Genomic DNA, 22,293 nt, shown 5'->3' with positions numbered 1-22,293 from the left:
AGCATCTTGGAGCATTCTGTGCTCTATCAGTTAGGAGGGGCGGGAATTGGACATTTAAAATCCATACATGTTACATGCATAGAATCCCTTTCTATGCATCTTAATGTTATCATAGACTTCGGGAAAACCAGGAAACCTTTACCTTCGCTCTTCGGGAAATGGTTTCTCCATTCAACATCATGTAGGTTTGAATCTCAAAGTTAAAAACAGCTTATTACTCTATGGTATTATTAGAACATTGTCTACGGAGTTTCCCCTTCGTACGTATCCACATAATTCCAACATTTTTTATTTGAACATAATCATTAGTACCTATAAAGTTTTCAACGTAGATGATGACCTCATATTCAAACAATCCTCCCCCTATGTTCGAAAAAAGCAAAAAAGGAGATGCAGAGAAAGATGAATAATATACGTAATGTTTTCTTGAGGAGGTAGGTAAACTCATTTCTCAATTTAACTGACAGAATAAAAAAACATGATTGATTAGACTTTTTATTAAAAAAGTACACATAAGCAGTTTTGGGATAAACACATACAAGGATAATTTCGAGTGTACATTCGCTTATATCAGAGATACAAAAAAAAAAAAATAAAATAGGTACCTAATAAATATTTGCATACTGGTCTCTAACTAGTGGAATAATTTGAAATTGATTTAACTTAATTACTCTTATCTATATGTACAAAGAGAGAACTAGTTACTAAAAAAAAAATTATAGTTTTGAATATCAATCAACTGTTTTCCAAAAGTTCTCGTTCAGTAATGAAATACTTCATGGTCTCCACAACGTAAATGATTGATTAGTTAATCACTCATAATTTGAGTTCACTTTGAGTATTTTTATCCAAATATTTTTATGATTTGTTTGATACCTTTTTGATATGATTTGTTTAATACCTTTTTGAATGAAAGTATTTGTAAATATAAATTGAGAGATCTTTTTATCAATTTCTACCAGGAAGTCTATGGTTTCCAGCTAACCTTCTCCTACCAGCTAACAGTTTGCTCAATCCTTTTGGTTCTTCTGTAGTTGAAGATACTGCTACTGTCTCTGCAGGTTCTTCTTCAGTATCTGTCGAAGCTTCGGTGACTTCAGTTTCAGCAGGAGCTTCAGTTGATGGTTCTACTTTTTGACCAGGTCTCTTTCTGGCTAATAAGGGATTCACTCTACGAACCTGAACTGGCGAACTTGCAGAGGCTTTAGGTCTAGAAGCTGATCCAACTTGAATCCTATTTCTGTTTCGCAGACGGTTGATTGGGTTGTTGTCTACTGGAGGCGCAGGCTCAGCAGCTTCTTCATCCTGGAAATATAATATGTTTAATAACGATAAAAAAAAATTGTAATCAATAATGAGGGAGCATCTACTGAAGCAACACAAACTCATGTCTCTTATTAATGCTGATTTCAAAAAAACAACAATCTTATATTTACCGTTTTTTCCTCTACTTTTGGTGCTTCTTCCTCTCCTGTTGCGTTATCTTCTGGTACTGCTGCTTCAGTCGACGTGCTAGTAGGTCCATGATTTCCTATACGCCTGTTAGATAAGTTGAGCCTAGGTCCAGGTCTCAATGGCCTAACTGCCGAATGAGCACCAGGTTGGATTCTTCTAGATTTAGCTGTAGTACTAACGCTGGCTTCACTTGTGGCACTGTTTTCTTCACCCGGTGATGTTTCTTCAGATGCAGCTGGAGCAGGAGTGGGCCTAGTCCTTCCTCTAATGTTGAAGGTAGGTCTTGGTCGGGATGGTCTTGGAAAGCTAGTTGATGGAGAGACGCTATTGGACTCTGGATTTTCTTCTGAAGGACTTGGTGTAGTTCGGGCCCTGCTTCTGTTGCCTGAACCGAATCGACCACGGGAATTGGGCTGAAATGATAACAAAATCAAAAGATAATAAAAAAATTGAGTGGCATTATTTAAGATACACAATGGAATAAGAATATCTCTTACTTTTCCACTGTTCAAAGGTTTGGAGTTTTCCTTAGAAATCTTCTCTTCATCTGGTGAAGCAGTTGTGGAAGTTCTTGCTCCTGTTCTTCTGCCACCGAAAGAAGATCTGTTTCCACCGAATTTCTTAGGTTTGCTGCTACCCTCCGAGGCCGAACTTTCAGTTGTTGTGGAATGATTGGTTGTTTTTTTGTTGCCAGGTCTACCTCTGTAGCGACCTCTACCAAAAAGTGATCCTTCAGTAGATGGCGCTGGAGTAGTGGTAGTAGTTGTTGTAGTGGTAGTTGTTGGTGCTGGAGTGGTTGTAGTAGTTGTGGTCGTTGTTGTCGTAGTTGGCATGGTTGTGGTAGTTGATTGTTCTGAAATTGTAAAGAATGAATATACATTTTCTTCTCGGAGTTTATTTTATAACTTACCTGTTGTGACATCCTCTTCTGATTCTTTTTCAAGTTCACCGTCAGTTTGATTGGAGTCTTCACCAAGTAGTTTTTGGTTTCCTTGCGAAATGGCATAAAGGTCCAAGGCTACTTTATCCATAGGATCTGTAGCTCCAACAGTTTCCTCAGTAACTGTAGATTCCTTGACCTTTTCAGACACCAGATTTTCATCTTGTGTGGATGATGAAACTTCTTCAGGTTTTGCTTCATTTGATGGAGACTGTGGAACAATGATGATGACGAATGATTTGCTGTTAGATCAGAATAAAAAATATGAAACTCACCGGTAAATTGACACTTTCATTTGGTGTTACTCCAAGAAAACGAACTGGACCTGCTGGAAGATCGGTTGGGAAAGAAGGACCACCCTGTTGATCAGATTGGGGAGCAGCTGCGTTGTAGTTTGTGTTGAAAGTGTCGCTGTCGATGAGTTCTAAGGATGGTCTCTTAACGTTGGCACGAGTACGACCACGTGATCCCTGAAAAAAAATTTTTTAGTCACATGAAAAAAAAATTGATATTGAAATTCAGTTTTTAGTTTTAATATAATCGGAATGTATATGTGAATGTTTTATTCGTTTGAGTTAGTCGAGTCAAATCAATATAATAATAGATATCTATGACGCAATAATAGTGAAAACCTCTTACAAACCGATGGTCTCCAGCGTAAAATATAGCGTACTTATTTTTGAACTGACCGCTGAGTCGGTATAGACCCCTCTTAAGAATTAGCATCTTATTTTGAAACCCCCTTTATTGGTAGTGTCTCTATGGCGGATGTGTAGAGGTGTATAAGCCAGGGACTATTGAGTAGCCTTATTGAAGATTTCTTCAGTGATCCCCTTGAGATACCGCAATTCATCAAAAGAGGGCATAAATATTGGTCGAGAAACCCTCACCTTGTATAGCTTAAAATTCTAATAAAATTGTTACCTCTCAAAATACATAGTAAACTTTTTCGGAATCTATAAGATAATCCTCAAGAATTTACATCAATATTTATATCGAAACACATAACTATTCTATTGCATGAATTTATTACTTATCTATTCATATTATATTGGAGCATAATCTTTCAAACGAATGATATAATAATTTAAATTCATCATAGGTATTCGTGATATGGGAAATTCATAAACTCTCAGCTTTGAATCTAATTTTGCTATTATGAGTACGAAACAAGAATGAGAATATCGACAATCGAGAAGTTATTACTAGAAGGATCATGAGCACAATATAAGTAATTTTATATCGATAAATCTTATGCTCTCATCATTTCCTTATGACTATGTAGATGAGTATGAATACCGTTATGTTATTTCCATTACGTGAACTGAAAAATGTATTATTTATTACTGAATCTAAATAAGTGCTCAAAGAATGTTTTATTCTTGATCTTACATAATTTTATATCGATTCTGTATTGAGCTGTTCCCAGTAATATTCTCGGATAACATATCGAAATTTATAATTATATTACAAAATAAAATTTTCTGATATTTTCGGGTATAAAATATATTAACTGACAAAGAAACTGCAACATCCAGAGGGAGCTGTTTAAATTAAAATTTTTTTTGCTAAAACATAGATAGTATAGCAAGGAGTAAATTATTGAATTTGGATACAAAATTTGTTGAATGAAAACTATTGAATTTTGCTCTACAATATCGCACAATTTCTGGTCATAAACTAAACGAATTTTTTTAAAAACAATCATTAGGTATAGGTACTTTATTCCCCATATATGGCTCTGCCAGTTTTTCTCTTTTAAAAACTGAAATTACAGTTTTCTTTTGATAGAAGACTAAAAACGATTCTTGCATTATTGAAGCTGAAGTAACTATTTTAATTCAATCAAATCACAAATTGCAAATCGATACCAACAAATAATGTTCTTCTATCTGCTAATCGTAAGTTAAAAGCGAAAAATGAAGACCACATCCGGAATTCAAAATAAGTGATGCATTTCATAGAACTCATCAATATTGATTCAAACTCGAAACTAATTTCCATAACCACAACTACAAAGCAAGTTCCCTACAAACCTGGGTCTCATCTGTGACATTATCAGACTCCACGTTCTCTTTCTGTGGCCTTCTGATTCGAGGTCTAGACGTGCTTGCAGGTTTCTCCGTGCTAGCCTCTTCAGCTAGAGGTGTGGTGTTCAAATTTCTGCTCCTTGGTGGAAATCTTGTACTCGCTGGAAGTCTCTCATCTGCCACAGCTTCTTCACTGTGTTGGACGACATGTCTACCCCTACTTCTTGTGGAGGAAGGTACTACTTCATTGACTTCCGGTGCCACTGTTGTTTTAGTTGCTTCTGTTGTCCTTCGACGTGAAGGGAGCGTAGACTTTTCTACTATCTCGTTTCTTGCAGGTCCATCGTGAGCATTAGTTATCTGCGATGTTATTTTGTTAATTTAGTTCATCTCCCAAAGCTGACTTTGTGCAAATGGATATAGTAGTGGTTGTTAGTAAGTTTGATGAAGATTAGTTTGTAAGAGATTGAAACGATCATGATATAATGAAAGTTGATATAATTCTTGTGCTAGGTCTTCAACTAGTGAGCGTGGTGAAGGCTTCTACCTACTACAAGGTCTTCCAATACGAGGTTTGATTTTTATACTAAAATAAACTAGTATGTTTTATAGAAATACATGGATCTTTATTTCATTGTGAAGAGAAAGTTATGCTATTAACGATAGAAATGACATAAACCAATGACCGCCAGAGTTATGGATGCTGCACCATATCCTTTTTTGTGGCTGTATGTCCTTGATTACTTCACGAACTCCATCTTTGAGGTCTTGAATCGATTGTGGAGCATTGCCATAGAACTTTTTTTCCCGTGGCCTCGAAGAAAAAAGTCTAAAGGCATTAAATCATAAGATCTTGGTGGCCAATTGTGATCTGTTGAAAAAACGCGTCGTCCACATCGATTTATACCAATTCTTGTCATAAAAACCATTAATCATAGCTAGGTAGCGCAATCCATTCACTGTAACAGCTGCACCAGCCTCTTATTCGAATGAGTAAGGTCCAATCAGAACACCAGATCGAAAACTGAATCAAACGGTGCTACGTTGAGGATGGAGAGGCTTTTTAACAATCATTTTTGGATTTTTTGGTCCCAAAGATCTATTTACGTAGCCTCAGAAGTGAAAATGAACCTCATCAATGAAGATGATTTATCGATGAAAATCCTAATCATTTGGCTGCATTTCAAGGACCCAATAAGTGAGGATACGACGTTGCTAGTGCTCGACTCCCTTCAGTTCTTGTGTTAACTGAAGTTTAAAAGCCCTAAGACCTAAGTTTTTATGCAAAATTCGGTGTAATATCGTTTTTGAAAAGCCTTATTCCCAAAATAGACGAGCTACAGCTACAGCAGCAATATTCTCAGTTGTTCTTGAGCGGCGCATACGGTTTCGGTTCTTCACATCACTAACTTGTCCCAATAGCTCAAATGTTTCTACCAGCTTCACTATTGATTTAAACTGATACTGATAATTTTGTGGAAATTAGCAGTTTATTATTATTTATTTCAAACTGATACCGGCTATTCAAAATGAAACCTCTTATTGGAAAATCCTTCACTAAGAAGCAATTTCTATCTGAGTAAAATTCTGAGATGTATTTCATACATTTTGAAGTTCTATCTCAGATTTCTCTTATAACTAATGCTAGTCTAGAGTTCTTGAATGATGAATGCGGAATATAAATCATAATATCGTAGAGAATACATTTCAGTACACCAGCGTCTATAATAAGTGAAGAGTAGTAAATTTGTTTCGGAATTCAAATTTCATAATCTAAGTTTCTGATTATTCTGTAACAATTCAATCATTTTGTAATAATTATTGAATAATCGAGCGTTTTCTCTCAGATGAAACGAGATGAATCTGGTATTGACGGAAGATGCAAGAAGCATGAAATTGTCCTAGAGAAAACAGAAGTAACTCGTATTCCGATTGATGTAAGTAATATTAGTCATCAAATTTCAAAATAACAAATGAAGACAAACTCACAACCTTGTCAAAAGATAGAAAAAATAAAAGAAGGCGAAAAAAAGGAGATAATGTTTCAAATGAAAGCACACGAATCAAATCGCAAGAAAGTATTTTGACAGAAATGCGAAAATTCAAATCTCGTGATTTGACTGGTTCCCTTCCACATGAAACACCCTGTATATTAATTATTATCAATACCCACCTCATCTTTCAGTGGCTGCTTATCCTTGGAGTCTTTGGCATCATCTTCTTCATCGTAATAGTAGTAAACATATTCGTATTCGTATTCTTGTCCATTGGGACCTTTCTTTATCTGAATTCTAGATCTTTGTTTCTCACTTCCACTTGCTAACAAAGGCACATCGTCATCTACAGCCTTTGGTTCAATCTTGCTGGTGGTGAGTACTGAACTAACTGTTGTTACTTCTGCGCTCTTCTTAACCCTTCGGTTTTCTGTTTTTTTCTGATCTGTCCTAGCTCTAGTCTTCCTGCGTGTTGTTTTACTTGTTGGTTTTGGTGTTGTTGTAGTACTTGTAACCAACTCATCCTTGTATTTTTCAAGGAGCTTTTTGACGTCTAATCTAATGGCACCAGCAGGAGCTGGAGCTGCTCTCTTCACTATTTTCTTTGATTCTTCAGTTTTTGATGCTTCTTCTTCGTTTTCGTCTTCTGTGGGTTTGAGTAAGAAAGTCAAACTTGGTGGTAGTTTGTGGGAGGTTTCAAAAGGCCTCTCAGGTTCGGTTTTGTCCTTTCTTGAGATCGTTCTGGAACCTGGTCCAGTTGATTGTATGTAGACATATTCTGGGTTGGATTGGGATTTTGATGTTTCTACTGAGTTTTCTTGAGGTGTTGGTGCTGCCAATGCGACAGCAATGATGAGTGGGAATAATCTGAAAAAGAAAAGATGGAGTGAATATTTTTCTGATTTTAAAGGTTCTCATTGCAAAATGATTACACAGGGAAACCAAAAAAATTTGTTTTGGTGCCTGGGATTTTAGAGCTGATTTTAACTATATTTGGGACGCTTAATCTGCAGATGGAATCCGTTTTTCTCTACCAGCTCTACTTTTTTAAGATACATCAACTTATCTACCGATGTGGGTTTCATTCAGTATATTCATTCATGAGAGGTCTAAAATTATTATATATTCATTAAGGTAGGTACTATGATTTTATTCCCAGTCTATAAATGAGTAAATTGCAGGTAAATCTATAAACTCAAAGCAGGGATATTTGACGACGCTAATAAGAGAATTAATTAAGGATTCTGCCTTCATAAATTCAATGAATCAAGTTGAACGCGAAGCTTGGACATCATTTGTTGAAGTTGTAGAACATTTTCTAGGCAAACATAAAGCTCAAAACTATGTTGAAATGGTTAACAAGATGCTTAATAGTTTCAAATCCTTAGGGTGCAATATAATTATTAAAATACACTATTTACACAGCCACTTAGACCGTTTTCCAGAAAATTTAGGAGACATGAGTAATAAACAAGGTGAAAGATTTCACAAAGATATTAAAGTTATGGAGGACCGCTACCAAAGAAGATGGGACATGCACATGATGGCAGATTACTGCTGGAGTTTAAAAAGGGACTGTTTGAAAAAACATTCAAGAATGTCGCGGAAAAGAAGCTTTCGAAGTGTTGAGTGAATATTTGATTTCTTCAATGTTTTTTTGTTTGTAAGTACGACATAATATTGTATTTTATATAACTAAAATAAAAATTTCGTATCTACTTTTGTTTACTACACTCACGGATTTGAGTTGAAATAATGTAACTTATATTACTCTAAAATTGTATATCTTTAGAATTTGAGCTCTTAGTTAAAAAGAAATAAGTTATTTGAATCCAGGACATCAAATTGATATAGAATTAGCTCAAAAACCCTCGACACCAAAACAGCTGTTCCCCTGTGTTATTTATCATCAAAACTTTTTGTCATATTTGTAGATCCAATGCTTTGCTCCAGAAAACCATGTAAAATTGAACATTTGATTCTTGCATGACTATTTTCACACTCTTCAGTTCACTCAACTTCAAAGCCTCCTATATCAAAGCAATATAATATCATGGTGAAAGATTTTTCAATAAACTATATAAATGACACTTTTTCTGCCGAAATGCGGTCATTATATAAGTTCTTGAAGTTTATTACCCAACGTTATTATATTATATTTTATATTACGATAATCTCAGATTGAGTTTATATAATTATTCATTGAATATTGGAGAAAATATGACAATATGCGAATAAATTAACACCTAATTCTTGAGGAATTTGGATATTACGTTGGATTCTATTAACGTATCTTACGCGTTTCTTTTCGCTATTCTCTTATCAATCACGTGATACTCGTTCGAAGGAAAGTATTTCAGAGAGAAATTTTGTCGATCAAGGTCAGAATTTTTTTTATTCATAGGAAGAAAGTGCTTCAGAATGACCACTGGCACCAGTAGCTTGCATATGGTTTCAAACAAGTTTTGCCATAGACATTAAAAATTATATCACGATAAAAATAGAGATAATCATTTCACTCTTATATGACCCGGAGTCATTTTCTCGACGATATATGTTCGAAGCTGAACAAATAATGCAAAATGTTGATATAAAAAATGAAAGTAGTCCATAAAACAAGTTTTTCCAGGTTGCCGATTGTTCTGTTGAACTTGAATGAAGATCAATTCCTTTTTCGGTTAGATTGAATTGAATGTAGAGCAAATAATTGGAAAATAGATAAGTATTCGATGGATATTTGATTCGTCGATTCAATATTATCTTCTCAGAATAGGTAATGATTCTAAATACATTGTATGGTGAATGATTTCATACCAAAGAAAATTCTTTCGATAATGAGATTATTACCAATTGATTTATAATAATGTTAGTGGTGGTAGATGACATTCCTCAAACATCTCTCTGAATTACTCAAAGATTTAATGATTTCGTTGTCACGTCTCATCACATGACAGATGTGCTGCAAGAATTTATTAAATACTTCTTGATATTACGATTGCAATATAGCGCCATTTGAGTAATTATTATGAGAAAATTCATATGAGATGTATTTTTACTACTTTACACAAAGCTTCAAGCTATTTTCTATGATTCCTTCGACGCTATCCACATGAAATTCGTACTAATTTTGAAATAGTTATTCTATATATACATATATATAGTTACGCACAGGTAGTTAATTTTAGAATTAAAAACCTCTGTAACTCACCATGTTTATTTATGTTGAATAAACATTATTATTATTATTATTATTATTATATTATTATATACATAAAAATCTCAACTCTGATTGGATCTGTAATCAGGGAAATATTAGGCCAATTGAAAAGTCCCCGGTCTGATGCACAGATGGCGGTGCTAGTATTAATTTCATTTGTTTTTTAGTAAGTACCAACCTTCAAACGATACGTATCAAAATTTGACAGCAGTCCGACCATTAGTTTGTGAGATATTCCGTTGAGAGTGTAGCTGCTTTTGTTATTTGAAAAAAAAAAGGATTTCGTGTGCTGATAAAATATTGTTTTTTGAAGGGAAAAAAATACAGTAAAAGCAAAATCTTGGCTTGATGAAGAGTTTCCGGGGTCTGCACCAGGAAAATCAACCATTATTGATCGGCATGCCTAGTTTAAACGTGGTGAAATAAGCACCGAAGACGGCGAACGCAGTGGATACCCAAAAGAGGCAGTCACCGACGAAAAAATAAAAAAAAGTTCACAAAATAATTTTGAATGACCGTAAACTGAAGTTGATCGAGATAGCAGACATTGTGAAGATATCATCTGCACGTGTACATCATATCATTCACTAATATTTGTACATGAGGAAGCTGTGTGCAAAATGGGTGCCGCGCGAGCTAACAATCGATCAAAAGCAACAACGTGTTAATGATTCTGAGCAGTGTTTGAGACTGTTTAAGTGCAATAAACCTGAATTTTTCGTCGATATGTGACAATGGATGAAACATGGCTCCATCATTTCACTCCGGAGTCCAATCGACAGTCAGTTGAGTGTACTGCACACGATGAACCGAATCCAAAGCGAGGAAAAACATAACAGTCAGCTGGTAAGGTTAGGTTAGGTCTTTTCGTTAGAGAGTTATCGTTTTCACGGATGACCGGATAGACGGACAGAATCGAATTTGAGAACTGATTTGTCATCAATGGGTCGAACCCAATCGTTTGATAGCATTTTCTGCACAAAATTCGAAAATTACAGTTTTGGAGAACGTAAAAAAATGTTTGTCCACTATGTAATACTATATGATGCATCCGATCACCATGAAACTTTAAGAAATTATTGAGTACACTTCCACAAAGGTTTCTAGCATAGTACATACAATTTCACAATGAAAATGATCAAAAATTCTGAAATAATCGCATTCGCCATTTTGCAACACTCAGTTTTTTTTAAATATTCGGCCACTTTGAAATGCTTTCCATTTGGTACATCAACTGAATGTTCACATGGAGTTTCGTAACTTTATAACTTTATGTTAACTGAAATGGTATGCTGGAACTCCATACGTTTTTGAAACAATATTGGTATAATAAACTCTTGAGTGAATTTCTCTACAGTTAGCTTCTTCATACGAAAAAAAAATCTTGTAAACTTCACACCTGCTAACTATAATCACCTAAATGTAAACAGAACAAGCTGCCAGCATTATAATTAGAAAGTTGGCTCATCTCAAATCCGCGCCTAATATCACTGTCTGTCTAGATATGGAGGATAAAATTGCATATCTTCTTACTGGTGGTAATTCATTTTGTAGTCGCAAAGTCGTTTCACTAATCATGAGACAGCTGTTACATGAGATGTGTTATGAAAGAATTGATAATTGCACGAGACTACATTCAATTCGGTGTACCTGAATAAAATGAACTCTAGAGTATTATCCAACTACATTGATATATAAAAACACGACGCAAAGTCTTTTTCGAGCGCTATTAACATACTTCCGTATTATTTAGTTTCTTCTATGGTTTAAAAAAGTAGGTATCTGCACAATTTCTAGGAAATATTCTGTTCGAAAATATTCTGCTCTTTTAAAGTGAAACTAAATGTATTTTTGAATGAAGATCGTTTGAGGCTTCATTCAGTATTAGTTTTTGAAGGCAGTAATGAGAATTTTATTCTGAACATATCTTGTTTGATATAGATTCATTTTAATAGTGATATGTTGTCATAAAATTATTTTCCAGAAAGCCTGAGAATAAAGGATGTGGTATATAAAAAGGATATGTTTGTTTGTCTATTATGCATTGTTTCACCATTCATCTGACAGTCGTAAAACTTCGAAAAGCTGTAGAACACATTCCCTCAAAGGTTTCTAACTTAGCAGAATGTCAGAATACAAACTTCTTGATAATTTACCGGAAGAAATCTAATCTGCGCTTCCGCCATTTTGTCAGACCGCCTTTTTTTGTTGAACTAGCCCAACCCCAAATGTTATCCTTATGAAAATGATTAAGTTTCAGAAATTTATATTGAATGTTTCTTTGAATTTCCTTATTTCTGAGATGTAAGCTAGTTAATCATATTGGTGATGAAAAACTTGAAAATATTAAATGAGTTTTTCTGATTTTCCTAAGTCTCTGTGAGAACTCATAAGCTTAGAGCTTTTGTGATATTCCATCACTTTTTGTGATCATTCGAAGAGCGGTTTCCACTGATCAAGGGATGCTAGTTCGTTTTAAGGCTGTTAGTCAATTCTTTCACTTTTAATAAGGGAAAAAGTGTGGTTTAAGGTACCCCACAAGAGACAGCTCTTTTTTGCTTGTGACTGACTTTCTGAAAGTATTCTTTTGAACTGCATTTCAAAACTGCCCTGCATAAGTTGCAGTTTTTTGGCTTGAAGTAACCTTTTTATCTGTCCTCGATGGGAATGTTCCTTTGAATTTCATCCCAGAGATGCTACATGCAGGTCATTCTAATTGGTGGATATCAACCTCATTCAAATATTGGTTAATGATTCTGAGCAGTGTTTGAAGCTATTTAAGTGCAATAAACCTGAATTTTTGCGTTGATATGTGACAATGGATGAAACATTGTTCCATCATTTCCCTCTGGAGTCCAATCGACAGTCAGCTGAGTGGACTGTATATGATGAACCGAATCCAAAGCGAGTAAAAACACAACAGTCAGCTGGCAAGGTTATGGCATCAGTATTCTGTGATGCGCAAGGTATAATATTCATTGAATACCTCCAAAAGGGCCAGACCATCAACAGCGATTATTATATAGCGTTACTAAATCGTTTAAAGGACGAAATCGTTAAAAAACGGCCCCTTTTGAAGAAAAAAAGGTTTCATCAAGACAATGCGTTGTGTCAAAAATCAATGAAAACTATGACAAAATTGCATGAATTGGGCTTTGAATTGCTTCTGCATCCACCGTATTCGCCAGATCTGGCCACCAGCGAAATTTCCTGTTTTCAGACCTCAAAAGAATGCTCGCTGGAAAGAAATTTAGCGCCAATGAAGAAGTAATCGCCGAAACTGAGGCCTATTTTGAAGCGAAAGACAAATCGTACTACAGAAATGGTATCGAAAAGTTGGAAGATCGCTGTAATTGCTGTATCGCCCTCGAAGGCAACTATGTTGAATAATAAAATCGAATTTTGCCAAAAAAATGTGTTTCACTATAGTAGACCGGGGACTTTTCAATTGGCCTGTTAGAATCTACAATTTCCCATTTTTGCGTCTTAGGATAAACGATCATATTCGAGTAGTGTTTTTCTTATCAAGGACGGATTTTTCATTTAAATTTCCCAATATGGATCCTCACAATCATATAGGTAATAACAATAATTGATTGAACGACAACCGAGAACCCGAAGAAAGGATAGGCTGATAATCCTTTCTAATATCTTTCGCTTGCTCAACCTTTCATTATTCATTGCGAAAATGGCAAGGTCGTTCTGCAAATCTTGGAGGCAAGCATCCAACCGATTGAACGTCCATTATCTCTATTTACTGCTATCACTCGCCAAGTTGAACGTTATACAACTCTATGAGCACACAATCGCAATGCGCTAAGATAAGATGCAATAAAAATTTTCGATATTATAATTGTCGATAAGTTCACGGACCAATAGAAAGCTTAGACGTTCGCAATTTGTTTCACAAGATCCGATGCATAATTTGGGGCTGTATATATATTGCTGAAACTGTTATATCTGGATATTTTGGGGATTGGGAAATTATTTCTGAATCTGAATTTGATCGAAATTATTTTGATTTTTTTTCTTGAATTATTCCAAAGATCCATTATTTCGAGGTATATAACTTTAAGTTGGCATTACTGTTCAAGATGGAGACCGATTTAACAGATGTCAAGTGATTTATTCTCAGTTTGGTTTGGCAATTCATCATGAATAGACTTACGCCTGAACATCACTTGCAAATAGTGCAATTTTATTTCGAAAATAATGGTTCTGTACGGAATACGTATCGCGCACTACGTCCATTTTATTTTGTTTAGCGATGAAGCTTCTGGTTGAATGGCTACGTCAACAAACAAAACTGCCGCATTTGGAGTGAAGCTAATCCTCAAGTGTATGTCGAAACACCGTTACATCCAGAAAAACTGACTGTTTGGTGCGCTTTATGGGCTGGTGGAATCATTGGTCCGTACTTCTTCAAAAACGATGATGGCCAGAACGTTACAGTCAATGGTGATCGGTATAGAGCCATGATTACTAACTTTTTCGTTCCTGAATTGAACAATCATGATGTCCAGGAGCTGTGGTTCCAACAAGACGGCGCAACATGTCACACAGCTCGTGCCACAATCGATTTATTGAAAGACACGTTTGGTGACCGCCTAATTTCACGTTTTGGGCCTGTGAATTGGCTTCCAAGATCTTGTGATTTAACACCGCTAGACTACTTTCTGTGGGGCTATGTAAAGTCATTGGTCTATGCGGATAAGCAACAAACCCTTGACCATTTGGAAGACAACATTCGCCGTGTTATTGCCGATATACGGCCACAAATGTTGGAAAAAGTCATCGAAAATTGGACGTCCAGATTGGACTACATCCGAGCCAGCCGTGGCGGTCATATGCCAGAAATCATATTTAAAATGTAATGCCACAAGATTATCTTGTGGATAAATAAAATGCATGTCAATCGAATAATCCATAGTTGTTTTATTGCAATTTAAAGTTCTATAGCTCTAAAAAAACACCCTTTATAATTTCGAATTGACTACAATCAATACCGAGCATCCTTCCATAATCATATGTATCAAATTAAAAATATATTCAATTTAATTCGGTATCTACCTTAACAAGCTAGAAATTATTTGGTGTGAGAAAATGATGATCCTGAGGTGTCAGTTGTGGTATGGAAAAGAAATGTGATTTGCGATTTCTAAACTAACAGTATTGGGAGAGTTGGTTTCTCTCAATTGTATTCAAATCATATTTTGTTCATCTATTAATTATCGACCATGAATGATATCCTTTTATTCTGTCTCTGATGAAGACTTTATGGACCAATTGAAAAGTGAATGAGTCTATCTTGTTAGCAATTTACCTATGAATTTTATCGTTTTCTCTCTTGAGTAATGGTAAATAACATCTGACTGTGGTGCTGGATTGAAGAAAGAATGAAGATGTCTCTAAAATTAAATTCTCGATTTTAGTTAATATGACTACATTTTGCAGCAGCCTATTAATTTCCTCAACGAAATCTTATATTCTGAAGGGGTCTGAACATTATTTTATGTTTTTAATCAAATTATCAACTTTAAGAGAAAAAGTCAAGGGTTGCATATTGAATTTTTCCACATATATTTGAATCAATTTTGTTGATTTTGAAGAAGGCTGAAGTAATACAGAGGTCTGAGGTGAAATGCAGTAAGGGTCGATTTTTCCATACATTTACGATAAAATTTGAAATAAAAAAATTGACAAAACTGCTGTTAGCTGGCTGTTAAGTTAATTTTTCTAAATTCCTTGAGAGGGAAATCTGATTTTGTTACTTATTACTATAGATAGTAATAATATAACTTTATTCAGAATAAATAAACAATAATATGGTTACAAAGAAGAAATGACTACATTTCGGATATGAATAAAGTGGTTTAGAGATAAGTGCAAGTAATGTTACAATAAATTAGTATTATTGAGTTGTTTCATATAGAAAATTTTAATAAAAACAAAATTTTTATCACAATTTCGAAGGGCAACAACTTGAAGGGAGAAAGGCTTAGAACTTAAATGGTATGAAATACCCCTCTTAATTTTCATCGAAATATGATCTCAAAATCCTTCGCATCAATTCACAAACACCCTGTATAGTTGAGAGTCCTATTTGGCTATTTAATTCACAACGTGTCAAATCATTTAATGACTCATTTGAAACCGTTAATACCTATTGCCATAGTTTCAATGGCGATTGGGCAATGCCAAACTCCACCTTCTTCAAATGCTTTATTGTTCTGACTCATTAGATCCATTCCACTGACCTTTAGATAGCCAAACAATTATTTCGTACAGTAATGAATAACTATTTAAACGCTCCAATTAATGAATTACTAGTATTATTACTATCTGTGAAATTCGTGCAAATATCCACATATATTTCAACAGATCAATTTTATATAGATGACTCACTTTGCTCGCTGATTGGGCTCAGCCCCTTAGATAGATCCCTCACTAGATTTCAAAAATTTTTTTCGGAAACCCATTTTCGTGAGCTGATTTTAGACGATCCACCTGGTATAATCATTTGATTCTAGGAGGGGTACTCCATATGACTTTTTTCCTAGGACCTACCGTTTGGTGCATGCCCACATGAAAATATTTGATGCAAATAACTTTTCATTACGACAAAAAAGGTTGAAAGAAAGAGTATCAAAATTTCTATCATTAAAGAAAAACCAAACCTCAAGTATTGAGATAATAACTAATCAAATATGAGATTGTGACCCTCAGTAGATTTTTCGTCGTGATACTTTCAAATTGCCCACAGAGGAATGAGACTAGAATGTCAAAATAATCCGCAACACCCTGTATACTCGAAAACTGCGAGGAAAATCGAAGGTTTGAAAGTTTTCTTGGGAACTCGAAACGATCTCGAGGGGGGTCTTATTCTTGTCATTTTTGCTCTAGATGGTCCCGTTTGGGCTGTGATTTTGTATACCTACATACCTGGATTTTTAGCAGAAGGGCTTTATTATAATTAATAATTATAATAACAAATAGTGCTGAATACTCTTATATCTTTATAAGACTCACAAAAATTGCAAATTTATTTTCAAGCACAAGAATGAGATTACAGTTCTTCAAACGAAACAAAGATTTTTAAAACAACCTCTGAATTGTGTAGAACCTATAATTTATTAAAAGAGTAGATCTGTATATTTTTGATGAGGAAAAAGACTTTGTTCAATCAAAAAATTAAATTAGACTAGTCGAGATAAAACTAAGAAAGAACAGGAATCAAATAAATACTAATAACAATATTAAGAGAATGAAATCAATCAGGATAAATTTCCCTTCAATGTTGATATAAGAAAAAAAGAAGGTACAGAGTATATTGGAAATCAATAGTAACACTTAGTTAAATATATGTAATCTAAAAAAGAACGACATGCACATAGAAAAGTCTATTATAGAATAACAAACTGTTGAATTGAATTCAACTGTTTGTTCTGACTTTTTGATGTGTATCTCGTTCTTTCTTAGATTTCATTGATTCAACAAAGTGTTACTGTTAATTTCCAATATTCTCTGTACCCACACAAAAAACATTGTTGGATTAAATGAACTTGTCTTGATAAAGTCTCAACATATAGACGAAACGTTGGATAAATCAAAATTGATCGCCTGATTTCAATTCTCCTAAGCCTGTAATTTGCACTTCAACATGTCACCCATATATTTTTTTGAAGAAAATGATGTAATTGATTTTATTCAAATTTATACTTCATTTCAGTGTTTTATAGACAATTTTTTTGACAGATTCCACTTCATTAGAAAGGGATACACTCATTTACGATCAAACTTGATCGTATCGCAATTAGAATTTTCTTTGCAGAACACGATTCCTAGATCGCTTCATTTATTCGAAGAAGAGTCCATTTATATCAGATCAAGAGTCATTATATTGCATCAGACACCTTATATGCATCGAGGATATTACAGTTAACTCACGTTCATGCTAGGGAGTAAGCTAAGAATTTGAATTAGTCTCTCCCACACCACAAGTAGCATCTTATACTGAAGAGTAGGTTTAAAAATCCTCACATGGGTTGTATTTACGTAAAGTTCGAGTAGTTGTAATAAGACGATACTTTTTTCTATTTGTCGAAACAAGGAAACGAATGATAATAACTTTCTCCACCTTCAAAAAGGAATTAACTCTATATATATAACCACAATCAAAGTAGCAGGAATTCAAGTTTTTCGGGATGTAGAAATAATTTGAATGAATTTGAGCATTGAAACATCACATCTGTTTGGTGAAATCATTCAGAGTCGCTGTGTCGATCAACAATAACTGCGGATTTCTATGGTGCCTAATTAGTGATCTATTTGTTTGCTTAATTACCTCCAATTAAAATTAATAGACCAAACTGTGAGTTGCGTGAGGTTTATGTTTATATACATCAGTTTCAGAAAAGTGTGATTCGAAAATTCTACATGTCTAAGAAAATTAACGCAATCGTAATTATTAGAGCAAAGGACATTCTGTCAAGAAAGTACTTTGGCAGGTAATTGATCATTTAAAAGGCCTGATTGAAGGAAATTTCGAAATTTGTTTAGTCCTTCCTACTCATGAAATGTCGTGTACATTGAAAATGTTATTTAATTCATTCAAAAGATTGTAGTCAAGTGATATGGCCCTAGCGGACTTTTTGTTATGATATCTCGAGGGATAGAAGACATAAAACAAATTAAAAATCAACATTGAACTGAACCACAGAGTAATAAACATAGATAGAGGGAGTGTACGCAATTTTTACATGTCCCCAAAATGGTTAGATTACGTTGTCGGATTGGGATATATTTTCAAATCCACAATTTTACTATATCGTAATGAATTTATATTATATTGAATGAAACATATTTTTATTTGAGTGATTCCCGATTGAATAAGCAAATTTGAATATTTGGAATCCGATATTTTTCCTAATTGTCGAATTTATAATAAGCAGAATATTTATTATTTTCTGTTCTACCTACTGAAATCCAAGGTTTGGTAACTTTTGCTCTCCTAGTGTCATCGGTTGTTTCACGTCGTTTGGCGCGCTTGAAGTTTGTTTTCTGAATTTCTGATATATTTAGGTATTTATTTCAATATATTTTGAGTTTTTATGAAACGTTGATTCACTATGGGACTTAAGAAATGCTTTCTTTGTGGGGAAACTCGCGAATTTAGTGGAATTTCGTATCACTGATATGTTTTTATTTTCGCGTGCTTCATGTAAAATTTGAATTTTTGGTACTTAATTGATAAACTTTATATACTGAAAATCCGGCCAAAAATTCTGGGGTATCGAAATTTTTTTAATCTCCCAATGATACGATCTTCTGTATAAAGATTCATTTCACTCATTTATGAATTTCATTTCGATTGGATGGGTATTTTTTCACTTATTTGCAAAAAAGAATTTTATAAGCATATAATATTCCGGAACTATCTAAGCAAAATATCTTAAACCACAAAGAAAAATATAAAAATCTAAATGAAAAAAAATTGATAAATATCCAACAGCGAAATTCGAACCCGGACTCAATGAATATCTATAATTCATTCAGTGAAGACACCACATATTGCTGATTTCAAATTTCCTCAAATGTTTTGTTGCAACTTCTCCGAATAATTTCTTCAGCTGATTTTCGAATATAGAAACCGCAAGAAATATCGCTCTTGTGGTGAATTCTGAAAGTGCAGCAATGTCGTTACATATTCATGAACCTAATTTATAAAACTTCAACAAGATCATTTCGCTGTCCTACAATATAATCATAATATTGCCTGATTTTTGTAGCACGGTTTGTGATAAAATGAAAGTGAAAGGATAATACGTGGCCCTGCTTTATAACCAAGCATTTCTTGGTTATGCGAAATCCGGCTATAAATGATTAATCGCTTCAGAAAAAATTAAAAACCTACTTCACAGAAAAAAATTATTTAATTGCAAAGAGAAAATTTGTCAAATCAGCAACTATTATTCGAAATAAAAATGCATATTCATAACTAATTATTTAAAAAAATTATGATCCTAACTAAAATACCACTTGATGCAATATTGGAGATATATTCCTAAGATTCCCTAAAAAATCTTAATAATAATAAAATATATTCAGTATGACATCAATTTTATTTTGATGCCCGTAATAAGGTAGATGTTCCATTAATATTGACTTATTTAATTCATTATGATGTCCATAAAAATAAATATGAGCAGAAGTAGGTCAAATTCAAATAATTTGTTACGGTGACTAGCGGTCATTGTCACTGAGTACCAAAAAAAGCACTTCCGTCCTAGGAAGGACATTCAAGAATGTGTAGTACCGTAAAATGTCTGTACTATGAGTTCGTGTTCAGCCTTATGATTTCTGATGCACTTGAAAATCGTTTCCGATTTTTTCATGCAAAGTACAATAGCAAGAAAAGTAAAGTTGAGCTTGGTACCACTATTTTCGAAAAATATTGGTTTTAATTATTTTTGTTGAAGATGAATAAGGAAATAAAAAACGACCAAAATATTAGAAGTATAAATTTCTGTGGCACAGCCGCTGTTTTCAGTTTTTATTGTTTTCAATTATTTTTGTTGAAGATGAATGAGAAAATTGAAAAACGAATGAAATAATAGAAGTATAAATTTCTGTGGCACTCCTGTTGTTTTTAGTTTTTATAGTTTTTAATTATTTTCGTTGAAGATGAATTCGGAAAATTCAAAAACGAACGAAATATTAGAAGTGTAAATTTCTGTGGCACTCCTGTTGATCTTCAAATGAAATTTTTCTTTGAAACCTACTCATGCCAAAAATAAAATTTGGCATGGCTTAATTTTTAAGATTTTGAAAGGACATTTCATTACCAATGGGTGGCCTTAAATTAATCAAGGTTAATTAAATTTTTTTATAATAGATTTATTCAATCGCTTTGTTCTTCGTAATTTTATTTTCATTTAATTATATTCACATGAATGACATCGTAAAATATTCGAGAGTAGGTATAAATTAGACTCAATTTAGTGGTGGAGCCATTTTTTAAATTTGTCACCCCCTCCCAAATTCAATGGATAGGGTGCAAAGTTTTGTCTTGTATCCTGAATATATTGAATCGAAAATTATTTGAATATTTTTTGAAACTAAATTAAATTTTAATATTGAAAAAATTTTTGTTTGAATGGAATCAATTTCATTTGCATTGTTGAAGACCCGTAATTGTAGGTGAAATATTATTGTATTATTTTTTCATTGCAAATTTTATACTTTGGCTCATTTGCCTCTTTCTAAATATGTCGAAAAAAAATTCAAAAATAAATGTAAAAAATTTGACATAATGACAATCCCGCGGCAGGGTTTGAACCTATGGACTTTCGTTACAAATTCCTAATGAAAATTTATGACTAGGAAACTATGCCGGCTAGGATTTTGTGTTGAAAAGTATTTTTTAGGAAAAATAATTTTTTCAATTTATGTTTTGTCTTGAATATTCAAGGATCGTGTTCTCGAACTAGAAGGATCAATGACGGGTAGCGAATAATTTTTACACGAAATTTCATGCGAAAACGTAAACTATAAAAATTTCAGAGGGGGTTGAAATTTTTTTCTCTCCAACGATTCCAAAAGGTTCATTGGAAATAATAAACCAGAACTAACTTTGAAGAGTCATAATGAAGAAAAACTTGATTAAAAAGAAGGGGGCTCTGGTAAAATTTGTCCTAAAAAAAATCAGTAAAAATCCATCTGTCGTTTTATGGTAACAAAAAATTTTTTTGAACTATAATATTATTTTTTAAAATGAAAGTTTTTTTGGAATCACTTAAAATCAATAAATGCATAAATTTTTCTATCAAAAAAAATTTTTTTGATAAAAACGAAAAAATAACTCACAAATGCATGGCGGTCATGGTTCTAAGGGCCTGCAGGAGGGTCAAAGAGTCCAGGGCCGTATCAGGTGGGACGTCGGCGGCAGGGAGACACGAACCTGGAGCTCCCAGTCAGCAAACTATTCAGTCCATAAATCGGCACTTCTAAAGCAGCGTTCACACACACAGTACGTTACACTGCAACCACATGCAAGAACTAAAGAACTGACACGGTGTCCGTGGAAGAAAGAAGCAAAGAATAGTGTGCTGTCTGTCGCTTTCAGTTTCAGCAAGAAGTCGAGAAGCCAGACAACTTTCGCTATTGGCTTCGACCCCACGTGCGCCTGTTGTGAAGCATTCCTTTATATTTTATTCCTCCTTTACTACGCCATGACATTTGTTCTTCGAAATATTGGGATATCGGAATTTTATCTATATTTCGTGCTATAAGAAGCGCCATCATCTTCGATAATGGATGAGTCGTGGTTTTTCTGAATTGGGAAATTGGACCTTTACCTGTTTCAATGTCGAAGAATGGGATTGATTCTCTTGTCTGCGTGGTTACTTCCAAGATTTAATAGTGAAATAAGTAGAGTTCTTACATTTGATATCTGGATCTGGGTCAATGCTGTTGAAACAAGTATATATGTTATGCAAACTTGTCGACTAGGTTGGTTGTTGTCTATGGTCTGGCCAAAAAGGGATTTTAATGCGGTAACAACAAGTAAATGTAACTACTCTCAAAAGAACTTCATTTAATTCATTTTTGAGTCGCTCTATTATTTCCCCACAATGCCTAGAAATTTTCGGATATTGA

At 34.0% G+C, this 22,293-nt stretch overlaps 1 protein-coding gene across 2 annotated transcripts; it reads right to left on the bottom strand.

Moving 5' to 3' along the window:
- Positions 1–481: 481 nt before the first annotated feature.
- Positions 482–21,809, bottom strand: LOC123677381 (proteoglycan 4-like). Of its 2 annotated transcripts, XM_045613871.1 has the most exons (8): positions 21,502–21,809; positions 6,599–7,286; positions 4,432–4,785; positions 2,671–2,865; positions 2,366–2,606; positions 1,953–2,308; positions 1,437–1,868; positions 482–1,305 (listed from the first exon to the last, which is right to left on the bottom strand). In XM_045613871.1, exons 1-8 carry the CDS (start codon positions 21,516–21,518, stop codon positions 949–951), a joined length of 2,640 nt encoding a protein of 879 aa, XP_045469827.1. In that variant the 5' UTR covers positions 21,519–21,809; the 3' UTR covers positions 482–948. The 2 variants fall into 2 exon arrangements, with proteins under 2 accessions (XP_045469827.1, XP_045469828.1); XM_045613872.1 differs by lacking the exon at positions 4,432–4,785.
- Between the last annotated feature and the right edge of the window lie 484 nt (positions 21,810–22,293).

This window comes from Harmonia axyridis, chromosome 4 (genome assembly GCF_914767665.1).
Source record: "Harmonia axyridis chromosome 4, icHarAxyr1.1, whole genome shotgun sequence".
Lineage (NCBI taxonomy): Eukaryota > Metazoa > Arthropoda > Insecta > Coleoptera > Coccinellidae > Harmonia > Harmonia axyridis.
The sequence above is the reverse complement of the archived record's forward strand: the minus strand, read 5'-3'. Positions and strand labels throughout refer to the sequence as shown.